This window comes from Herpailurus yagouaroundi, unplaced genomic scaffold (genome assembly GCF_014898765.1).
Source record: "Herpailurus yagouaroundi ecotype Mexico unplaced genomic scaffold, PumYag 159, whole genome shotgun sequence".
NCBI lineage: Eukaryota > Metazoa > Chordata > Mammalia > Carnivora > Felidae > Herpailurus > Herpailurus yagouaroundi.
The window spans coordinates 27,769,164-27,793,620 of record NW_024412400.1 but is presented as its reverse complement, the minus strand read 5'-3'; the positions used below and the strand labels follow the sequence as shown (position 1 = coordinate 27,793,620).

Genomic DNA, 24,457 nt, shown 5'->3' with positions numbered 1-24,457 from the left:
GCCCCATGCAGGGCTCGAACTCGTCAACTGCAAGATCATGACCTGAGCCGAAGTTGTATGCTCAACCAACTGAGCCACCCAGGCACCCCAAGAGCTTTCTTAATTCTTTAACTGTGGCAGTAATGTGGTCAAGTCGTTATCCTGGTTAACTAGATAAGAAGAATCTGGATGCAAGGAGGACATTTAGGAAGTTGTTTTAAGCTCTGGGAAGAGTGGATAAAAGGCTTTGAGCCAAGGCAGTTGCATTGGGCTTGGAGGAGACAGGGATTTAAAGAAGACTGGGTGAGTATATGGTGAGGGGATGCAGGCAGAGAGTGGTTCCTAAGCGAGCACCTGGTTCATTGCTAATGCTGTAACCTGAAATAGCAACAAGGAAAGAGGAAGTTTTGGAGGAAAGAAGTGTGTGCGGCGTTTATAGAAAATTCAGGTGGGGTTGTCCCGTAAATAGTGGGATATACTGATGAGTGAATTCAGTTATATGGTTAAAACCATATAGAATCATCAGAGTCCTATAGTTTGGTAGGACTAGAATCCATTTAGGCCTGTCTCATAAGTGTTAGAGAAGTTAGTTACTTTTGCATATTATACTAGTATAGCCTATTTATATATATTTTTAGTTCTGCTAAAAATTCTGCTATTCACTCTTGACAATTTATTGGCTAATAATTTTAGGATTTAAAATAATTTCACAGTAATGAAAAGCACAGTGAGGTATTTATGGAAACTTTTTTTAGATGTCAGATTTTTTTCAAATGTTTGAATATTTTAAATGTATGTATGCTAGTCTTCATGTGAATAATTGTTTGATACATGTTTTCTCGTTGATTGTACTTCTGTGTTTTTGTTATGTCTAGCACCATCATCTTTATTTTCATTACCAATTTTGTAAATTCATGACTTTATTGCCTTGATACTTGTAAATCAAACATAAAATTGGGATAACCACTCTGCTCCAACAGATCTGTGAACATTACTTCCCAGAACTGTGAGCCAGTGGAAAAACAAGTGGATGTGGGGTCAGAAGAGCTGAGTTCTAATTCTCACTTCTACCATTAGCTCCTCCCTTCACTCTACTTTCTTGAACATCTGTTTTCTTATACATAAAAACAGGGAATTGGACTTGATGGCTGCTAATCCTCTTTTGGTTCTAAAAGTCTCACATTAACTCTCAAATATTTTAGTTCTCAAGGAAAAACAAAAGTTCCCCCCAAAAATGTATTTGGCAACTCATTTTATTCTATTTTACTTAATGAAGAAGGTGTCTTATAGATAAGATTTTATTAGCATAATACTAATAATTAAAATATTTCAGAAATGGTAGTACTACATTTTCATACTTGAGACTGTGGTCTACACATTTTAAGCTTTATTCTCTTTCGTGAGTATACCGCACAGCAAGGTGATTTGGATGCTCTATTGTGTTGTGGAGGATTTCCACCCACTTACCTTGCACAGATTTTATTTACTCTCTGGTATAGGAAGTGCTACAGAGACCTTTCATGCTCTTCAAGATATAAATTTTCTAGGTCCAGAGAACATGTATTAAATACTAAGAAAAATCTTTGTCTTTGACCTTTTTTTAGAGTGAGGTGTGAAAATGAAGTTTTAGAATTCTTTATAAGTAAAGAATTTTGGTTCAGAAAGGAAAAAGATTTTCAAACCTAAAAGTAAGCAGACTTCCTTTTGCGTATTGTATCCCTCAGAGAAACTGCAAGTACGTTGGTTATAGAAGGTTTTAAAAACAAATACACCGATGAATATAAAATCTCAACTAGTTAAGCATTCTAAAATGATTGAATCAGTTTTATTTATAATAGGGCTAGAACTGTTTTGGGTTTTTTTTTTTTTTTTAACTCTGTAAAGACTTTTTTAGGCCTCCCAGAAATTAGACTGTTTTGCTTTTGCTGTTTTTGTAGTTTATTGTAAATAAAAACATAGTGTTTTTGAATAAGGAAGTTAAGTGGCCTTAAAAGTTGATCGAATCAATTCATCTTAGGAGCAGAGAAGCATTTTCATTGTGAGAGGATAATTGCAAAGAACTTTGAAGAGGGAGACAAAAAATGCAGCTTCATAGATGGGATTATCCGAGTGTGACGTTGCTGTCAGTCTTTTAAATTGCCTTTTGAAATCATTTATTTGGAAGTCAAAAAAAAAAAAAAAAGCCTTGTGTTACACCACTGCTGCTTTCAGCTCAACTTGAGCATTTGGTGTTTTTCACAAACAATACCTAATTAGTTTTACGATATTTTGATTTTTAAAAGAAAAAATTAAAGTATTCAATTTTACTGAAATTAAAAGATAATCAAGAAGTATGTTATGTATTATCTTTTATGTTTCAGTCTGTAGTTACTTAGGTCAAGATGTTTATCTTTATTTTGTGTTGCTGAAAAGTAAAAGATTTTTCTTAGAAGCTCCCTCGCATACTTAGAAGCTATTAATAAAATGCTTTTTAAATCATCAGGTAGAATATGTGAATGTCAAATAAATTTGAAATCTATTCTAAAATGTAATAAATCTAAATCTGAACATCAGTAAAATAATTGCAAGGAGCCACATTTTTATTCTTTTTTTTTTTTTAACGTTTACTTTTGAGACAGAGAGAGAGCATGAACGGGGGGAGGGTCAGAGAAAGAAGGAGACACAGAATCAGAAGCAGGCTCCAGGTTCTGAGCTGTCAGCACAGAGCCTGACCCGGGGCTCGAACTCACGGATCGCGAGATCACGACCTGAGCCGAAGTCAGATGCTTAACTGACTGAGCCACCCAGGCGCCCCAAGGAGCCACATTTTTTTTTTTTCACATATTTATTTATGTGTGGGAGAGAGAGACAGAGCGCAGGAGGGGGGGAGGGGCAGAGAGAGAGGGAGACACAGAATCAGAAACAGGCCCCAGGCTCTGAGCCATCAGCCCAGAGCCTGACGCGGGGCTCGAACTCCCGGACTGCGAGATCGTGACCTGGCTGAAGTCGGACGCTTAACCGACTGTGCCACCCAGGCGCCCCAGAGCCACATTTTTAAATGAGAACTTATGTGTTTGCTTTTGTTGCGAATGAAGTGTGTATGGTTGATGAAAAGTAGGGGACTTGATAAGTGTGTTGTTGAATATGACTGTTGGATTTGAGCATGTGGGAGGTGAAGCTATAGAGAATGACTGGGATGAACTTATGTCATCATTCTTTTGGAGGAAAGGAGGAAAGGATAGCTTCTTGAGGGAACACTGAAGTACAGAACAATCTTTTGTAGGCATCTAAGGCAGGGCTTCTCAGCATCTGTTGCATGGTTCCACTAGAGGGCTCCAGGGTTTGTGGGCTGACCCAAAAATTAACATTCTATACTTATGGGCCAGTGCCACCCAATTTCATGTCTATCAAAGGCAACCTTCTCAGTGTTACAGGGTGGCCCTAACAGTCCACATTTTAAACTGAAATCAAGGAACTGCAGTTTGCTGCATATTCACATATTCTACAATTAAGTCTGGCTGTGCAGATACTTCATTGGATTGGGTGTGCAGTGATGCTTGATTATCCGTACATCATCAGCATCCTCTTGAGTTGGCTAGGGTTTTTCAGTTGCTGCTGTGCTTGCTTTTTTAATTACAAAATTACTCTTGGTTTGGTTTCATAATATAGTTTCCTGAAGATTTGCTCATCCTCAGAATAAGCTGTAATGTTTATTTTAGGCCTGCAGTTTTTTAAATAACTAGACTTGAAGATAGCATTGTAAACACAGTAATATTGTATGCCAAGAACTGATGCAGCAGCAAGCGTGGAAAGGTGGGGTGACTTGGAGAGACAAACCAGGACTTCACGTCTAGACGGATGTCTGTCCTCCATCTCTTGTGTCTTCACCATTCATTTAGCTCACTTCTGCAGTGTCTGACTTGCCACTGTGCTTAGCTCTAAAGTTACAGATACAGGTAAATAAAACGGCTCACCACCCATGTGCTCCAGCAGACAGGCAAACATTCACTGGTAAATGTAAGGTAACATGAATAATAATTGAGATGTATGCAAGGTCTAGAGATAACAGACAAGGAAGTAGTCTGCTCTGGCAAGGCGGCCCAGGCAGGAATCTAGACAGGAAATATCACTGGAGCTGGGACTAGACATATATTTAACAGATTTTTTAACATGCTTTGGAGGTACAGAGGTGGAGAAGAATTACAGGCCAAGGGACTGGCGTAAGCAGACATAGGTAAGCATACATAGAGTACTATGGCTTGTTGGGCTGCAGGTGTTTCTTTTGTGATGAGAGAGGAAGTTGAAGGGGAGAGAGCATCAGGAAGATAGATACGCCTATGTTGGTTATAGTCGCATGAAAGAGGTACTCTTCACACCAGAAAATGTAAAGTGGTACAACTCTTTTGGTAAGTCTTCCAGCAATCTATATCGAGAGTCTTAAGAATTAAAAAAAAGACCCAGGACATCATTTTAAGGAAATGAGGTATCCATGAAATTTTCCATTCAAAGATATTTTTTATTCAAGGATATTTACAGTAGCAGAAAAAAGGGCAAGGGTAAAGGGAAAAACAGGTAGCAGGACCTACCAGGAGCTGGGGATGTAGCAGCAACTAAAGTTTCTGTTCTCAAAGCTTACATTTTGGTGGGCTTGGGGGTGACACAGGGAGGCTGCAGCATAGAAGATAAACAATAAAAAATGGCTATAGAAGCGCTTCTAAGACTAATAAAGTAGGTTGAGAGGATTGCGAGTGACAGAAAGTGGTGCTATTTTAGACAGAATAATCAGGAAAGGTAAGTTAATATTTGGATAGAGGCCTGAATAAATTGAGGGAGCAAGGCCTGGAAAAAATCTGGCAGGAAAGCATTTCAGGCAGGGGGGACAGTATGTGCAAAGTACCTGAGGCCATTGTTTAATGTGTTCTTGGACTGGTTAGGAGGAATGCATTGTACCTGAAGCAGGGTGGCCAGGAGGAGAGTAGTAGATGAGGACAGAATGTACAGAACCTTGTAAACCGTGTTAAGGATTTAGGATTGATTCTGCATGAGATGGAAACCATGAGGTGGAGACATGAGTTAGCTTGAGTTTTAAAAGGGTCATGCCAGCCTGTGACTAGAGAACAGAGCGTGGAGCCAGGAGTGTGGAAGTTTGGAGACCGACTAGGAGGCTATGGAAATAATCCAGGAAAAAGATGGTGGATTGGGGTGCGGGTGAGGAGTAGTTGATGTGGGCTGTATTTTTTTCTCTTTTGTTAGAGAGAGAGCGTGAGCAGGGGAGGGGCAGAGGGAGAGAGAGAGAATCCCAAGCAGTCTCCACACTGTGACGGTGAGGACACTGTCATAGGGCTTAATCCCAGGACCTGTGAGATCATGACCTGAGCTGAGGTCAGGAGTCAGACCCTTAACCGACTCAGCCACCCAGGCACACGTGGACTGTATTTTTAGAGTCTACAGGAACTGCTGATCAGTGGGACGTGGGACGTGAGAAAGAAAAGAGTCAAAGGTAATCACAAGATTTTGGGTCCAAACAACAGAAGTATGGAGTTGCCCTTTGTTGAGATTTGGAAGATCAGAGGAAAGCAGGCTTCTGGGGGGAAGTTGAGTTCAATTTTAGACATGTCAGATTTGAGTTGCTGTATGACATCGAAGTGAGATAGTGAGTTGGCATTTGGATGAATGAATTTGCAGTTCAGAATAGAATTTGCAATTGAAGTTAGAGATGTGGGGTTTTTAGTGTGTGAAAGAACAGAGAGTGACAGCCTCAAGGAGAAAGTGGTCACCTGTGCCAAGCATTGCTGATAGAGCCAATAAGATGAGTATTGACTGGTGTGTTTGACCACATGGAGATGGTTGGTGACCTTGACAAGCACTTTGCATTGAGTATCAGGGGCTGCAAGTATCTAATTAAAGTGGGTTTGAGAGAATGGGAAGATAGAACGTAGATTCAGCAAAAGTCTTTCAAGGAGATTGTAAGGGGGAATGGAAAGATTAGCTAAAGGAGGCTGTGTGGTCAAGAGAAAGTTTTGGGTTCTTTGTTTTTTGTGTTTTAAAGGTTTTGTTTTTTTTTAATTAATTAATTTTGAGAGAGTACGCATGCACACACAAGGAGGGGCAGAGAGAGGGGGAGAGAGAGAATCCCAGGCAGGCTTCATGCTGTCAGCACAGTGCCTGACGTAGGGCTCAATCCCATGGACTGTGAGATCATGACCGGAGCCAAAATCAAGAGTCGAACACTTAACCCACCGAGCCACCCAGGTGCCTTAGGATTAGGTTTCTTGATACTTACAGTCTCCAGTCAGAATTCACATATGATCACAACTCTTTCTTTTCCTACAGAAGAAAAGTCTTTCACCATTTAGTGTATATGAGCTCCACCATGCACATGGTGGATCCTTGGTGTAATGGATTATAGATAAAAATCCCACCTCCCCAAATAAGAGGAATGTGGTGCTCTTTGTTCATTAGGGGAACAGTGTGCTCTTAATGATTTGTTGATAACTTGGTTTAGATCTCTGTGTATTGAACTCCACCTTTAGTATTAATGAGTTACTTATGTGTACTGCTTTTCCTCCAGAAATCTCCATCTCTATTGGAATTTTACCAAGAACTTGGATTGCCGCCAAAACAGAAAGTTAAAATCTTTCGTGTAACAGATAATGCTGTGATTAAACCAGGTAATCTGAGGTTGGGGAGAGGAGGGAGGCAAAAATACCCAGATACGTGGTTTGTTTAATGTTAGCCCTTTCGGTAAAGTTGAATCCACAATACAAAGCCCCAAACATTTATTTTTAAATACAAAATGGCATCTAATTTAATCACTGGGGACAAACAAGCCATTTTCTTTTTTGACTAGAAAGAACTGTAGAGAACTCTTTGTTTTCCATTAAAGAGGGAGGAGCGCTTTTGTTTTTAACTTGTACAGAGTTTTACATTTGGAAGAGTCACTCCAAATAAATACACTAACTTTTATTTATTTTTATTTTTTATTTTTTTAAATACACAAACTTTTAAAATGTGAAGTTCACTCGGTGTAGGGTGGCATTTTAGTAAGTGAGGAACAGCTAGACCCCCGTTGAGATAGAAGAATTTGAGAAAATATGAAACAGTAGAGTGACTGACCATAGCACCTCGATCCTTACTTAAAAATTCCAAAGTATTTTACTTTACCAAATGTCAAAAAGTACAGTTTGGCAATGTGTTTATGTCGGTTTATGTAGTTAACAACATTTTGACATCTTTGAACTTCAGAAAAGCTCCTTCATGTCTTGAACTTGAATTCTAACAATTAGTCAGAGGGTGTCTTGAGATTTAATACTTTAATATCTGAACTGAATTTCATGAAGTAAAATACAGTTTCAATACGTCTTACTAATTGGAATGACAGAGGATCAGCCTTGATATAAGCTAGAATTAAAAGTGTTTTTTGAAGTGCAAGTTCTATAGTTTAAAGCTAAAGTGAATGGAATTAAGGGAACAAATGTAAAAATTAAGTCCATATTAACTTCTGTTGTAGCTCAAACCATTTAAAATTGTTTTTGTGGTGAAAAGTGGTCATGTATCAACAGTTCAAGTCATTCAACCTCCTAGAAATTTAGTCAGTTTTAATCTCTCCTATTTTTTCTTAGTTCAACGTTTTTCTCTGCCCATACAAATCTAGGTTACGTCCTTCATTAAAGGATACTACCCCTCTGAAATCCCATAGAATCTTACTCCCTGTTTTAAATGAGCCAAAAATAGCATTCAATTATATTCCCTATTACATTGATTATGGCTTTTTTTTGTTTTGTTTTTAAGAAAAATGTCTCTTATTTGATGATGTTAATGTTGATTCTTCACCTATATAATAAATTCTTGAGGTCAGGAACCATGTCTTATACTTCTGTATTTCTAACTGTACATATGGTAAATGTGCAGTATTTGCAGATTGTCAAATTAAATAGTTCTCATAGTGTTAACTTTAAATTGATGCAAACAAAATGTTGTGAAGGACTTTCACTTACAAAAGTCCTTTAAATAACACATTTTTCTGGTGTATTTTAAGTAAGACTCCATTTACATACAACCAGATTTGGAAATGTTAGTATATAAAACTAGGGGTATCAATAATAGCAATTTTTCAGTATTCTAAATGATCCAGGCATGCTAGAATAACTATATTTTATTGATACAGTGACCATTCTACCAAAAATAGATATGTATGGGCTATATATGGATATCACACATCCAGTGTACAATGGAGCTGGGTTCAAACACTTAAGTTCCTACTTTTGGATAACTTATCTCAAATCTCTAAAAAAAGATTTGATCCAGCCAGAACATTTTTTTGAGTCATTCTTTTATTTTTATTTTCGTTATATGAAATAGGAAAAATATCTTAAGTCAGTATATTGTTATTTACCAAAGCAACAAAAAATCATCAAACCCATGTATTTACCAGCAAGAACACAGTGTCTGTCATGTGAATTACCCATTTCAACCAGTACCACGTTGGCCTCTGTGAAGGCACAAGCCCATCCGCCAGCCGTGATCTGTTGGCCCGACATCCTGGGACACATTGTTCTTCAGCCCATGGACAGTCAATTAAAACATGTTTGATGAACAATTTTAATTATTGATGTTTCTAATAATTATAATTGCAGAAGAGAATCTTCTACTTTTTTGGAAACCTGATAGGCTTTCTAGATGTAGTTTATGTTCAGTGACGTTGTTCTGGGCCGACATTTCATATATTGTTTGTTTTCTTTTCATAAAGGCACTCCTCTTTATGCTGCTCACTTTCGCCCTGGACAGTATGTGGATGTCACAGCCAAAACGTAGGTCTGCTTAACAGGTTCTTTTCCTTTTGTTCTTCTCCTATTAAAAAATAACAGAGCAAGTGAAAGTATAGTCTTTCAAGTCAATGAGTAAAGATTAAGTAACCATTATTCTCATTCGTAATTCTATAATGTTACTGATTGTACTAGATTTTAAATTGCACTGAATTAGTTGTATGTAAAGAGTTCACATCAACTTACAGGTTTTAAACTGAGACACATGCTTCTGGAAATGAGACTGAAAAGAAAGGTCACATTACTCAGGTTCTTTGTGGGTTGGGCCCGCTTCTATTTTTAAGACCAAAGGCTACCTGCTGTTTGATGGTGAAATATAAATGAACAGTGCTATGCAGTTCTTTTGAGATTGTGTCATCTAGTAATTGGTGGTTCTTTCCAACTCTAGGAGATGGTTACGTTAGAAACATTACAAACATTTTATATGGTTTGTGATGGTTGTTTTGCTTAAGGTTCCCCTAGGGTAACTATAAAACATTTTGTTAACTGTGTTAAAATAAAAGGCTATCAAAAGCTGGAAGAAGTAGTATTACACCTTAGACCTCTAGCAGTATGGGGTTATCTCTCAGTGCTGGACAAGTGAGACTTCTTCCATAAAAACAGAATATTTTTTTATCCTTAAACAAGGGTTTAATTTGGCAGAAATCAACACTTATTTGTCACACTAACAGAAAAATGCTGACTTTGAGTCATTTTCAGACTGGGCAATGGTATTTCTGGTACTTTAGTTTTTTCATATCTTACTGTCAGATGACTTAAGATAAGTTCGGTACTGGCAGGATGATCTCCAGGAAACATTTAGCTCTTAGAGAAGCAGCAGTTCAAAATTTGGTTGAGGTTACTTCACTATGGAATGAAGTAACTGATCCCCCGTCTATGTTTGTGTAGAAATTGTTCAGTATATGTTAGTAGAGTCCACCTGACCTAGGCTAAACTAAACTCCAGATATCAGCTCTTGGCTCTTCTTGTTTCTTGTTCTGTCACCACAGATGATAATTTTACTTCTTTTGTGTGCCTTTTTTGTCATTTGAAAAATGGGTCTGGGAACCGTTTGAAAATTAACGGTGGTCCACAGGTGCTCTGGAACAGTCTGACAATCACAGTGACTGAGCCAAAGAGCTTTTAAGCAAGGAAACCAGATGAGTGCCAGCATCAGTTTCCTTAATGCAGTCAGATGCACTTTATTTCCACTCAGGTAAGAGCCATAGCAAACAGCTCTTACCTTTGATTAGCTATTTAGAAATGGAGTCCGGATAGATGGACAATACAGTGGGTCCTCTTTTTAGAGAGATTATGGACTTCTCCCCCTTTTTTTCCTGCATCCTGATTGTTGCAGACTCATTCCTACTTACCGAGGCCTCTAAAATTACTTGGTAACTTTCTTTGTTCTGTCTTTCCTTGTCAAGAACTCAGAATATTGGAGCTGTAAAACTTTCGTTACCTAGGGAGATGTGTGTGTCGTGAATCAGATGATTTTCCTTTTTAATTTCTGAGTTGATTATTACATATAATAAAGTACCTCAGTAATTTTGTTAATATACACACAGCTGATAGTGCATAAATTCTGTTACCTAGTTTACCGAATATATGAGCTATTCTGAGAAGTCCTACAAAGTCAGAGGCCTTTGTTAGCAGGTGCCTTGTGCTGGGATTTGTGACTAGATTGGACTAAAGCCAGCTTTTCAGATGGCTGTGTTCAGCAAATGCTTTCATTTCATATGCTGCTGTCAGGTTTCATTGACTTCTTAAAAGTTAGTTTTAAAACTTCATCCTTTTTATTACGAGTATAAAATGAAAAGGAAGCTGTTTTAATATCATGTACCTAGAAAACTGTAAATCCTTGTGCCAGTCTCAAGACTAGATGGCTGATAAGAGCTGGGGGAACAACTAGCCCTGGGATTTAAAGTAGTTGCTGTTCAACTCTGGAGAAGGGAGGACCTTCATTTGAGAAGATCTCACTGTTGTGTGTGCTGCAGTCCAGGATTCTGTTTGACTTTTCACCAGGTAACTGGCAAGAGTTACCCCACACAAGTGTGCACTTTAGTCTCGTGGGCGTGTCTTTACGTCGTATTACTTCAGATGTGATGAAATAAGACTTTCGCTTTTTGCTGAATATTTCCAGTGACTCTTGTAGCTAGCATGTTATTATGGCCTCAAGATGCTTCTGAGTGTTTGTAAATTAGTGGGACTCTGTCCTTCTCACGAGGAGCCGTTTTGAATTCCTTCCAGGGGCAGCATTGGATCCTCAGCTGCATGCAGTCCTGGTGGCTGCTGCCTCTCCCTTTTGCCCTTGACAGATAATGGAGGACACACACACGCATCTGCTCGCTTTTCTTTTTCCTTTTTAAATCCTGGTCTCCTTTTCCTGATGCTTCTCAGTTTACGGAGTTGAAGTTCTTTACGGCCAATGAGAATGTTCTTCTCCTTGTTGACTATAAATGGAACCATCATCTTTTGGGAATAGATTACAAGTACTCTCGGTCCCTTACTATGTCTTGCTTACGGCCAGAGATTTGCTTCTTTGTCCTCCATTTCCAGCCCCTGTTTTAAATGTTTTGATATGTCTGGACCCCCTTTTCTTGATTATTAATCCTGTTAGAAAAAATCGTACAGTGACACAGGTCACACGATGAAGGATATGGATTTACAGGCAGGGGCAGTGGTTGTCACACTTGAGTAGGTTTCAGAATCTGCAGGAGGGCTTGTTAAACACAGATTGCAGGACACCCCACCCTCCAGGCCACCCCCCCCCCACACACACATTCTTTTTTGGTAGGTCTGGGGTAGTACCTGAGAATTTGCATTTCTAACAAGCACCTACTGAAGTAGATGCTACTAGTCCAGGGACCACACTTTAAGAAACACTGGACTAGAGAACAGTCAAGGGCTCACCAGTGGAACCACATTCCCTTCCTACTCCTTCACCCAGCTTGGAATCCTAATCCTTTCCTTTTCCTAAGTCTGTATTCAAATTATAACACATAAACATCTGTTTTACAGCAAGCAAATTTAATCGATCCAGTTTTGAGTAACAGGGTCAATAAAAGTAGGCCTATTTATAACTCACATGTTAGTTAACATAGAACTGAAAATTGGTCTCTTTAGTAATTAATGGTCTTCATCATCTTCTTTCCATTAGAAAAGAAAAATCTGAAATTGATCTCATTGAAAATCTTCATTTTTCTCACATTGTAATATTTATATTTAAGTGTTAAATCTGTACTTACATTTTGATTATTTCAATTTTTTTTACTTTATACCTTCAATTTTAATTGCTTGACTAAACATAGTTTAGGAATAACTAAGAAAATTTGGGGCGCCTAGGTGGCTTGGGCATCCAATTCTTGATATCAGCTCAGGCATTTATCTCAGGGTTGTGAGTTCAGGCCCCTCATTGGGCTCCCTGTGGGGCATGAAGCCTACTTTACAAAAAAATTAAAATTAAATTAAATTTGAAAAGAGGGCTCAGTTGGTTGAGCACCTGATATATGCTCAGGTCATGATCCCAGGGTAATGGGATTGAGCCCCACATTGGGCTCTCTGCTGAGCATGGAGTCGGCTTTAAGATTCTCTCTCTCTCTCTTTTCTCTCCCTCTCTCTCTCTCTCTCCCTCCCTCCCTCTCCCTCCACCCCCTGCTCCCTCCCACCCCTCTACCTGCTCACACTGTTGATAGATAGATAGATAGATAGATAGATAAGAAAATTTAAAACAATATACTACCTAAAATAAGAGAATACAATGTTAATGGAAACTACTTCAAGGATGAAATCGTCTGCATTTTTTTTAAGTGACCAGTGACCAACAGTAGTAACTTCTTCTTGAAGACTTTCTTAAATTTTTAAATGTTTCTCAGTTAATAATTGCATTGGAAAATCTGCTTGCATTGAAAGATACATTGTATTTATCTGTGCCAAATTTGGGTATGATTCTCTGTATAAATAAGTATTTACTAGTGTCACTTTGGAATATGAGGTAAATACATACTTTCCAGAGTTCATTTTAATTTTTACTTTTATACCAGAAATCATTTTTCATCCAGAGGGCTTGAGAATCTAAATTTAATTTAAATTAATAGGAAAGGTTTTTACATCTAATATATAAAACCATTCTAGCAGGGGCGCCTGGGTGGCTCAGTCAGTTAAGTGTGTGACTTTGGCTCAGATCATGATTTCACGGTTCGTGAGTTCAAGCCCAGCGTGGGGCTCTGTGCTGACAGCTCAGAGCCTGGAGCCTGCTTCAGATTCTGTGTCTCCCTCTCTCTCTGCTCCTCCCCTGCTCACACTCTGCCTGTCTGGCTCTCTCTCTCTCACAAATAAATAAACATTAAAAAAATTTTTTTAAAACCATTCTAGCAGAATAATTTTTCAGTTTCATTATCCTGTTTACAGCTATGCTGTTAAAAGCCCTGTCTTTGAAATATGACAGTTTTATGTAATTCATTCTAAATAAAAATTTAAGACTAGCATGTACAGTGATGTGTTCCTCACGCCCTGCCCTAGCATCTTTTAAAGTTTATATCCCTGTTCTATAATGGCGATTACATTCCAGTGTAACTTCTAATAGATGTTCTCCCTTTCTTTCACTCTCAGCTTTGAGAAGGAAATGGCTATGAATAAACAGTAGGTGAGATGAGAGGGACTGTTGATTCTGTCCTCAACATAGGATGCTTAGCCCATTGTTTTCTGGTGAATCCTAATGGTGCTTGTCATATTTTATAGGGTTTTTTTTTAAAGGAAAGAAATTAGACAAGAATGAAAGAATAAACAAAAATAAAACCGTAAAAATGCACTCTACATTGTAGGGAAAGGCGGTTAGGTCTTGTCTGAAAGGACTGGAAGGACACCGACGGTGCTGATACCTCTGTGACGTGGGCGTGGTGCCCTTTACTGCCAAGTGTTTTATTAAGCTTTATTATTAATTTTAATGTTTATTTTTGAGTGAGAGAGAGTCAGACCGTGAGCAGGGGAGGGGCAGAGAGAGGGGAGACACAGAATCCAAAGCAGGCTCCAGGCTCCGAGCTGTCAGCACAGAGCCCGACACGGGGCTTGAACCCACAAACCGTGAGATCATGACCTGAGCCGAAGTTGGACGCTTAACCGACTGAGCCACCCAGGTGCACCTTATTAAGCTTTAAATCGTGACAGTGACAAACCTGCAGTAAGTTTTTTTCTGCTTGTCTGGAACTTATTTGTTCACTTATTTATTTAAATTCTGAAACCCAGAATGAAGTTAGAAAACAGTTCATTCAGCTATTTAAAAGATTTTTTTTCTTTCTGTACAAAGGATAATCTAGCAATCCCGTTTACAAGTCTGGGCCAATTACAATAACCCGTATATTTTCGGGCATAATCTTAATCCCTTAAACTCATCAGTGCTCTTTCAATTCTTACTGCCCTTTGGCCTTGAAATAGAAAAATAGGCATTTACCTTGATAATTTTATCCTTGGTATTAGAAATGAAAGGAGTGGGGGCGCCTGGGTGGCGCAGTCGGTTAAGCGTCCGACTTCAGCCAGGTCACGATCTCGCGGTCCGTGAGTTCGAGCCCCGTGTCAGGTTCTGGGCTGATGGCTCAGATCCTGGAGCCTGTTTCCGATTCTGTGTCTCCCTCTCTCTCTGCCCCTCGCCCGTTCATGCTCTGTCTCTCTCTGTCCCAAAAATAAATAAACATTGAAAAAAAAAAATTAAAAAAAAAAAAGAAATGAAAGGAGTGGGGGAGATTAGGTGACTGGTCCAGCACCTTTGCACATTACTGAGATTTGGTTAATTTGGGTTCTTTCATTAAAATACCACATTATATACAGAAATATGGTTGCCCTTCAAAGTCTTAAGGTGATTAAAATGCCAGGTGGATTCTTAAAAGAGCAAAGACTCTTTGGGCTCTATGCCCAGTCCTGCATACTGTCAGAAGGGTGCCTGTATCCTGGCAGAAACCTTCCCCACTAGCCCGTTATTCTCCTTTCTAGCGGATGCTTGCTCTGAACTCTAGGAGGAGAAAACAAGGCATGTGCTGCCTTCAGGATACAATTGCTGTTTAGCCCTGTACATTTTTAATTTTAATTCATTTTTAGTAAGTTACTTTACTATTATTCAAAGCAGTACATTTTTAAGCATAGTAATGAAACAGTTTCAAAATGAGTGCTTAAACTATAGAAGAAAATAACCTCTATAAAAACTAATCCCTCTTAAAGCAGAGTGAATGTGTGTTTCAAGATAAAGGAGAGTTTGGTGGGTAGTGTTTTGGGGTTATATTTTGTTGTTTTGTTGCTTTAAAAATTTGTGTAGTAGTCATCTATTATCGCCTCACTTTTAACTATACGAAATAGCATTTTTTACTCATAATCAGCAAAAGTAAGGCCTAATGAGAGGCAGAATAGGGAATGGCCAAAAGCACGGGCTTTGCTTCCCTTTAGCCATGTGACCTGGGCAGCTTTCTCAACCTCTCCGTTGCCTCATCTTCAACATGAGAATAATTCTAGCACTGCCTCATAGCCGTGTTGTAAAGATTGAATGAGAATGCACAGAAAACTATTAGCTCAAGGCCTGCCACGTATTAAATGCTCAGGAGTATTGGCTGCCATCACTATTGTTGATATTACTGCTTTTTTATTTGTTTTCAGATTTTAGGGGAAAAAAGTTTTTTTCAGTAGGAAATATCTTTTAAAATGAATAAAAAACATTAAGTCATTAGGAATTCTGGTGTGGTGGTATTTTCTGATACATCTAGTTATTGCCATCTTAAGATTGACTTGCATAGCAAAGTTGGAGCTTTACAAAGCACTCTATGTCGTTTTAAGATTACATACTACCTGCTACATCTAGAATTTACAGAGTAATGAGGATGCCTTTAAAGCTTTGTGACCCTCCAGCATACTAGATATTTTTGTGTTTTTGCTCTAATCTGGTTCCCAAGAGGCAGTATGACCTCAGTTGAAAGCATGGCCAGATGCTTCCATTTACCAGGGATTTGTCCTTGGGCAGGTGGCTTAACTTGTCTGAGTGTAGATTTCATGCTCTTTACCGTAAGGGCATGAGACTATATGGTTTGGCATAACTCACTCTTATCTATATTAATGAAGAGGAAGACTTAACAGTAGATTCAACAAAACAGCAATATGGTCTTCTGATCTATTGAAGAAAGTGATATGGCTAAAGACCTGCAGAAAACTATTATGTCCTTTCAGGATATTATGAAATGATTCAGTTATTTGAGGGTTTTTTGTTTTTTGGGTTTTGGTGGTGGTGGTGGTGGTGGTGGTGGTGGTGGTGGGTGTGTGTGTGTTTCAGAAGCACACAGTGAACTTAGGACAGCAAATACGGTTTTCTGAGTTTATTTAGGACAGCCAGGAAGTGCTCCCTTTTATAAGAGGATTCAAAGGAGTCACTGCGTATTTGGTTCTTTGTACTGTTGAATAAGCTGGATTTGAAGTCAGGAAACTATACGCCGTGCACTCCTAGCAGTCACTTGTTGATAAAAATGTTCCCAGATATTGATGGGAGGTATATGGTTTTTAGACAGAAACAGTACATTCTACATTTCAGGTCATGCTGTCACAAACTCATCCTAGACGGTAACCGCTATACAGCTGTTCGGTGCCAGCTTTTAACTAAATGTGATAGAACATAAAGCAACTGAAAAATTCCACTGTGCCTTGTGGGCTCAGGAGCTGTATATCACTGATTGAATAGGTTTAGACAACACTGAATCAGGTACAAATTGATTCCTAAAGTTTATGGGGGTCCTCGGAGAGATGCCTTATCCTTGGAATGTGCAGAGATGAAAGTAGCATGAGTTTGTTGAAATGAGAAGCTATAATGAAAGATTGAAACATTTGTGCCTTATTAGTTTATCATAAATTAAAGGCTAATCCTGATAGAGATCATGAATTAGCTAATAGGGCCTTTTACGTGCATATAACTTATTTTCTTAAAAATTTTCCTTTTTTGTTTACTAGTAAAAAATAGTTTTAATTAAAAGCTTTTGTCGGGAGGAGGGAGGGCTCCTGGGTGGCTCAATCGGTTAAGCATCCGACTCTTGATTTAGGCTCAGGTTATGATCTCCCAGTTGTGAGATGGAGCCCCAATTCTGGTACCACACTGGGTGAAGATTCTGTATCTTTCTCTCTCCCTCTGTCCCTGTCACACAAACTCGGGCTCTCTCTTTCTCAGTCTCTTTGTCTCTCTCTCTCATTAAAAAAAAAGGAAAGAGAAAAGAAAATCTTTTTGCGTGGTTTGAATCAAAAACATAGGAAAGTAATATCAAATTATATCCTACAAGAGATTCTTTTGATTGTTAATTTGGACATTATGCCTTTATATTTCACATTACTTTTTCACAAGTAAAGATACCATCTTACTCTAATCTATTCTCAGTTGCTCGATTTCATAAAGAAGCAGCCCAGTCATGATTTTGGTGAGGACCTGATGTGAGTCTCCATTTCCCTGTATTCATAGGAATGTTTAACCATAGAGAGGCTGGTTTTCAATCAGTCGATTTCTTTACTTTCCCACCCTCACCTCCATAAAAATATAGTCTGGTCTTGGGGTATCTTGAGACAAGTCAAGAGTCCTCTCTTCCATTTAGTACTCAGTTATTTTTTTTCTGAGAGATTATGTACAAGTCACTTAAACTTTTTACAGCATAAATCAGGTAAAGAGAAAAAGTAAAACTCAATTTAGAAATGGTTCTGATACAAAAACCTCTACTTACAGTATGGATTTTGATTATTTTTAATTAAAAAAAAATCAAGTACTTTGTAGCTGATGTAACACATGACGACAAACACTTTCAGTTCTTTTTCATGGTAAAAGTAGAAAGACAATGCAGTGAGAAGGGTATTTGAGGCTGAGGGAGCAGAATGAGCAAAAACAGGAAAGAGAGTGGCATACTTAGGGATTCACAGAATAATCTCCTATGACTAGGATGGGCAGTGTTTGAAAGGTAGAGTGGACCTAGTTATAAAAGGTGTCGTATACCCCAAGCTAAAGAAGTTACTGACTGACAGCCACCTAAGGTTATGGTTTAGTTTGCTTGTTTCTGTTGTTGTTGCTGTTTTGCTTTTTAAAGCAGGGGAAAGCTTGTGTGAAAAGACTGTTGTCTTAGGAATGTCACTCTAGTGTCTCTAAAGGAGCATAGCTTGAAGAAAGAGAGATGTTCAGTTTCTGTTTCTGAAACATTATGATTGAATGGCTGTGATACTTCTGATTAGTTATGGACAGTACATGGGTGGAATGAGATAGTAGCAGAATTCTTGCCAGAGGGCAAGGTTTGTGAAACCCTGGCTTGTTAGTAATAGGTTCAAGAGTCAGCAGACTTTTTCTCAAAGGGCCAGATTTAAAATTTTTGAGGTTTACAAGCATTATGTTCTCTGTTGCAAATTATAGCTCCATAGCAGCCGTAGGCAATAAGTAAATAAATGTACATGGCTATGTTCCAGTAAAATTTTATTTACAAAAGTGGCCACTATAGGCTGTAGTTTGCCAACCCTGATTTAAACCATATTGAAATGAGGGTCAGCAGCAGGACTCTTAAGACCATCGTTTCATGTAGCAGCAAGAGGTAAGAAACTTCTCAAAGAGTGTTAGAGAAGCAGAAAAATAGGGAGGAAATGATGACTGAGAGTAGTGAGGGGAAGGGTGGTAAGCAGGAAGGATAGAGGACAACTCTGTTTTTAAAAAGGCCATAGAAATTTGAATACTGACTAGTTATTTGATATTAAGAATCACTGATTTTTTTAGATTGTGATAATGGTATTGTGGTTTTGTTCTTGAAAAGGATCTTTAAAAGAGATCCATATTAAAATGTTTATGGATGAAATGATATGATACCTGGAATTTGTTTCAAAATAATTCATTAACAGAGGAGAGGAATAGATAAAACAGAATAAGCCTTGAGTTGATAATATTTGGCCCTGGGTGATGGGATACATAGGTTATTCATTGTACTTGTCTCTCTGCTTTTGACTAAGTTTTGAAATTTCCATAATAAAAATTGATTTTTATAAAAGTCTTTGGATTTGGGAATGAAGGGGGAACCATTTGCTTCCCAAGAAGGAGAAAAAGCAATACCAAGGAAAGAAAGATAGAAGAAGCCCATGTCGAGGGAAAAACTTGGTGATGAGAATTTGGGAGGAAGTTCTCCAAGGACTCAGAATGAATGGAGTTGAGAGCATTCCTCACCTGTGGGCATTTTGTTTTATCACCTATACAAATATATCTAGAATCATGCAGTCAACGGCAGTTTCCTGCAGTGTGGGGAAATACATGATGGATTTGTATTAAAATCTGTGTGTCTACTGATAGACATTTATGCTTTTGACATAATACACCAAGGGAATGAAATTCACATAACAGTGATCTCTAGAGATTTATAAAATGCAGTGGGGAAACATTAAACTATGCATTTTCTTCTGTGAGATGCTATGATTGTCATACCTTTAAGCCCCTCCTCCCCCTTTTTTAACACCATCATCTTAAGGCATGCCCGTTATACACAACGTTTGGAAACTATAGGACAAAATACAGGAAAAGAATTAGCCTTCTTCCTCAGACACAGCTATAGTCAGTAACAAAATAACTGACTTTTCTAGGTTGGGTACAGGGGTTGAATAAAACACAATCCCCTGCCCTTCATGAATTTAAAGTATACTAAGGGGAAATGGACTGAGAAACAAGGGCAGTATTCTCCTAAATTTAATAGGATCTCTGAGCTTTGTGATGAATTTTTGGTTTATCAAGTATAAATGCTTTAAATAAATTTTTATGTTTTTCCTAATTTTCTGATAAATCTCACGAAATTTGGAACATCTCACATTGTGTTCTTTCTGACTTGAATTTTCCTTTATTTGATTTTTTTCCTGCTAACTAAAACCTACAGCAGAAAAGGGGTAGGGAGGTAAAGCATATGTGTTATGTGCTGTGTATCCTTTTTAGTAAAATAAAGGTTTTCTTTTATGTGACCTGTGAAAACCTTATATTTGAAATGTGACTGGGTATGCTAAGTATATAGTTCAGTTCTCTTCTTGGCTTTTGTTTTGTTTTCGTTCTCCTTTTGGGTGACAACTGAGAGAAGCAGTAGAATAGATACCTGTACCGCCCATGGATCAACAGGTGCAGTCTCTTCTCCATCATCTGAATTGGGCCAATAATTTGTCATGTCATTTGCGTTTATCCTGTTGTTTAAAGGTTATTTACTGAAGAGGTTCCCATTGTTCACAGCATAACAACATGATGCATTCTAGAACTAGATTGAAAAACAGTCTGTAATTAGTCAACAGATAATTAGCACTTTCAGGATGCTGCTTTCGTCTTATAAGCATGTACTCTTAAAACGACCTAAATTATCTTCTGTAATCTACCTGGCATTTGTTTTATTGGTGCACACACTAGCACTCTTTAAGTAAGCGATGAATCAGTTTGAGAACTCAGAAGATACTAGTAAACTTTCTACCAAGAATGGGCAGTGTTAGAATGTGGCATTTTTAAAACATGTTCAGTTTAGATTAGTGTTGCTAGTCCCCTCTCTTTTTCTCTTTAAAGTGTTATTTGCCAGATACTATCCGGAGGGTCAGATGACTTTGTAGGTATTTCTTCTTTATTTTTATTTTTTTTTTTAATTTTTTTTTTCAACGTTTATTTATTTTTGGGACAGAGAGAGACAGAGCATGAACGGGGGAGGGGCAGAGAGAGAGGGAGACACAGAATCGGAAACAGGCTCCAGGCTCTGAGCCATCAGCCCAGAGCCCGACGCGGGGCTCGAACTCACGGACCGCGAGATCGTGACCTGGCTGAAGTCGGATGCTTAACCGACTGTGCCACCCAGGCGCCCCTCTTCTTTATTTTTAAATTGCCAAGCATTTTATTTTTCAAATGTTCTAAAATGCAGCATTAACTAGAAATATATAAGTTTCAGAAGCAAAATTTCAGTAAAACATTTGATTATCACAGTTTCTGTTCTTAGATGATAATCTCCTTGCAAAAGTTATAGTGGATTTCTCATTTAATATATGTTAAGTTAATATATATACTATTTTAGCTCTTTGACTAGGAATAAACATTATCTTGAGTTTTTGAGGCAAGGCAGAATTATGTGCACATCATCAGTGATGCATTCAGTTGATTAATGTGAAGAAAATGGTGTGAGCTACATTTAAATTATTCCTATATAAGTAACTTTTGACCTGTGATTTGATAATATTCAGCTGTTAGGTTCTACACATACATAGTTCATATTGTTTTTATGTTGAATTACTGACTTAAGACAAACTTTTACTTGTATGGGCTTACTTCAATCCATTACTCTCTGATCATTGACAAATACTTAACAAAGTCCTTGTGGAAAGAACATGGTTTTTATGATCTTGTGCATTTGGTCCATTTTGTAAGTGACCTGAACTATGCACTAATAATATTTAGCTTTGTTAACATTAAGGAATACAGCATTAAAAATATGTTGACATATTATCTAGTGAAAGGCAAAAAAGGTATTATCTTAAGAGTATACAGATACATTTGGTACAGCCTTGCAATGCATTCTAGCCCTTTCATTGTATCTTTGTGCTGATATATTTGACAAAGACAACTTTAATAATGCTGAACCTTAGTATTACCCACTTTCTACTTGCATCACAGAATGTTTCTCTACTGAGCAGAATTTGAAAACAGAATGGTTTTATTTAAAAATTGAAATACTAGATTTTTAAGAAATTGCTAGTCTCTGATTCTATTTCTCTGTGAGCTTCCTATTCAAACCTTGAGAGCAAGATCCATCAGATAACTTATAAAAGTAAACTTTGTCCAGCATTAGGGCACTGTTATAGTTTTATTTAGTGTTCTATTACCTATTGCCACCTAACACATTACCCCAAAACGTAACAGCTTAAAACAACAAACATGTATTACCTCACAGTTTCTGGGACCAGGAATCCCAGTACAACTTAGCTGAGTGCCTGTGGCTCAGGGTCTCTAACAGGGCTGCAACCAGGCAGTCAAGGCTGTAGTCATCTCGGTTCAACCTGAACACTGCCTTCCAAGCTCACTGACCTGGCCTTGGCAAGGCTTAGGACCATAGCTGTTGGCTGGAGACATCTTTACCACATGACACTCTATAGGAAATGGCAGTTGACTTCCTCCAGAGCCCAGCAGGAAGAGTGTGCCAAGTAGGAAGCCACAGTCTCTTTGTAACCTAATGTCAGAAGTGACCTTTTATTGTTTTGCCACAGTTTATTCCTTAGACCTGAGTTCCTAGGCGCACCCAGACTCCAGGGGAGGTGATTACACAAGGGCATGAGTACCAGGTGGTGGGGATCTTAATGGTTGCCTGCTACATAGCTTATGAGTACTTTGGAATTTCTAGAGCTTTACCCTTGTTTTACAGGATAATAAAACTCCCTGTTCAGATAGAACTTCCTCTGCTTAGCTTGTCTCATAATTTTTAATTAATCATTTTATATGGAATGAGGCTCCAGGAAGGGGTGCAGACCAGGACATAGGTAAAGAACTGTTCATTTGCAGTTTTCCTTGCATAGCTTTTCCCAGTTATTTAGATAAGCAGCGTTGTTAAAATTCTAAGGTACTATTAAGAAAATGCGCAGTTGGGAATATTTTATGCTCTGTTTATTATATAAATTCTAATGTCTACCTTGTTCAGTATTGGTAAAGGTTTTCAAGGCGTCATGAAAAGATGGGGATTTAAAGGCCAGCCTGCTACTCATGGTCAAACAAAAACCCACAGGAGACCTGGGGCTGTTTCAACTGGTGTAAGTATAACTTGAGTGACCTCTTTTTAATGCTAAATATTCAGCTTCTGCACATACAGTGCTCTAGTCTGTTCTTGGGATCAAGTCACATAATTTTAATCTGACTCCAGGTGGGTCATAGTACTTGTCACATTTTTATGAGTCCTGGTCTCACTTGCCAGAGCCAGACGTGAATCATTTCATAATAACCCACATACTTGCAGCCAGTCTTCTCAGTACTTTTCCTTCCTGCTTTCTCATTTCCATCTCTGTCTCCCATCCTGCCCTCTGAAGTCTGCGGCAAGAAATCCGATATTAGAATGCCCTTCCAATCTGCCCCACTGGTTCCTTCCCAGAGTCATCTTTGCCTTAACAGAGACTGTTGGGGAAGATTGTCAAGAATGGTATCATGCAAGGGAGAAGTAGTAGAGGAAAAATGGAGAAACAAACAATAAGAACATAGAAAATGGAGAAGGGATTTTGTGTTCTGAAATAATTTCCTGTAAATTATAGGATTGAATATGATAAGTGAATATATTGACAATGGGAGCAAATTTCTCACTATTAGAAAAAGATACTCAGGTATGAAAAGGAGGGAAATTAGAACAAACCCTATAGGGTTGAATTCAGATTGTAGATATCAATATACATTTACTGTATATGTATATAAGAGAAATAGATATGTTCATATGTGTGTATTTATTTGTTCCTTAGCTCTCTGTCTGCTGAATATTCATAGCAGTATTCATAATAGCCAAAAAAGAGAAATAACCCAAATGTTCATCAGTTGATGAATAGGTAGTTAAATGTAGTGTATTCATACAATGTTACTTAGCAATAAAGTGGAATGAAGTACTGATACATGCCGCAACATGGATGAACGTTGAAAACATGGCTAAGGGAAAGAAACCAGTCACAGACTACATATTGTATGATTCCATTTGCGTGAAATGTCCATTGTAGGCAAATCTCTGGAAAGGAGAGTAGATTAGTGGTTGCACAGGGCTGGGGGGAGTTGGAGGGAGTGACCACTAATGGGTTTGGAATATCTGTTTGAGATTGAATGAAAATGTTCTAAGATCGTTTGTGGTAATACACGACTCTCTGTGTATACTCAAATCTTTGAATTGTATACTTTAGGGGAGCCTGGATGGCTCAGTTGGTTAAGCCTCCGACTCTTGATTTCAGCTCAGATCAGGATCTTATGGTTCAGTTCATAGGATCGAGCCCCGTGTTGGGACGCCACGGAGCCTGCCTAGGATTCTCTCTCTCTGCCCCTCTGCCTCTCACATACACGTGCTCTCTCAAATAAATGGGTAAATTTTTAAAAAATGTTTTTTAATTTAAATTGTATACTTTAAAAAGAGTAAAATGTGTGGTATGTGCATTCTACTTCAACAAAGCTCTTTTATTTTTTAAAATATTTATTTATTTATTTACTTAGAGCTTGAGCAGGGGAGGAGCAGAGAGAGAGGGAGAGACAGAATCCCAAGCAGGGTCCATGCGCAACTCAGAGCCCTACGTGGTGCTCAGTCTCACACTGTGAGATCATGACTTGAGTTGATGTCAACAGTCAGATGCTTAACCCACTAAGCCACTAACGCACCCCTAGCTCTTTTAAAAATTAACCCACTAAGCCACTAAGGCACCCCTAGCTCTTTTAAAAATTAGGCTTGTTTTCTCTCTCTCTCTCTCTCGCTCTCTCACACACACACAATTAAAATGGCATGTGGAAGAACATGACTCGTTAGTTAATTGTCATGAAATAAATAAATGACATGTAGAAGAACCTATTTTTATCACTCAGCTTAGTTATTTGTCATGAAGTACACTGTTCTGTGTTTGTAAATACTGCCATTCAGGATTAGCTGGTAAATACCTTTATAATCCAGAGAGGGTGTACTTTTAATGAGAATGTAAACTTAATCGGGGGGGGGGGG

The 24,457-nt window shown here is 38.3% G+C and overlaps 1 protein-coding gene and 1 long non-coding RNA gene across 3 annotated transcripts in view; one reads left to right on the top strand and one right to left on the bottom strand.

The window, feature by feature from the left end:
- MRPL3 (mitochondrial ribosomal protein L3) overlaps positions 1–24,457 on the top strand; it is a 52,595-nt gene that overhangs the window by 11,961 nt on the left and 16,177 nt on the right. For both annotated transcript variants that reach the window (XM_040480189.1, XM_040480190.1), the window contains exons 5-7: positions 6,530–6,629; positions 8,708–8,768; positions 22,430–22,538. In XM_040480189.1, the coding sequence (XP_040336123.1) occupies positions 6,530–6,629; positions 8,708–8,768; positions 22,430–22,538 (270 nt within the window). The remainder of the gene's footprint in view (positions 1–6,529; positions 6,630–8,707; positions 8,769–22,429; positions 22,539–24,457) is intronic.
- Positions 22,740–24,457, bottom strand: part of LOC121033672 (uncharacterized) — a 77,410-nt gene continuing 75,692 nt past the window's right edge. The window contains exon 3 of the long non-coding RNA XR_005792055.1: positions 22,740–22,812. This is a non-coding gene — a long non-coding RNA (uncharacterized LOC121033672). The remainder of the gene's footprint in view (positions 22,813–24,457) is intronic.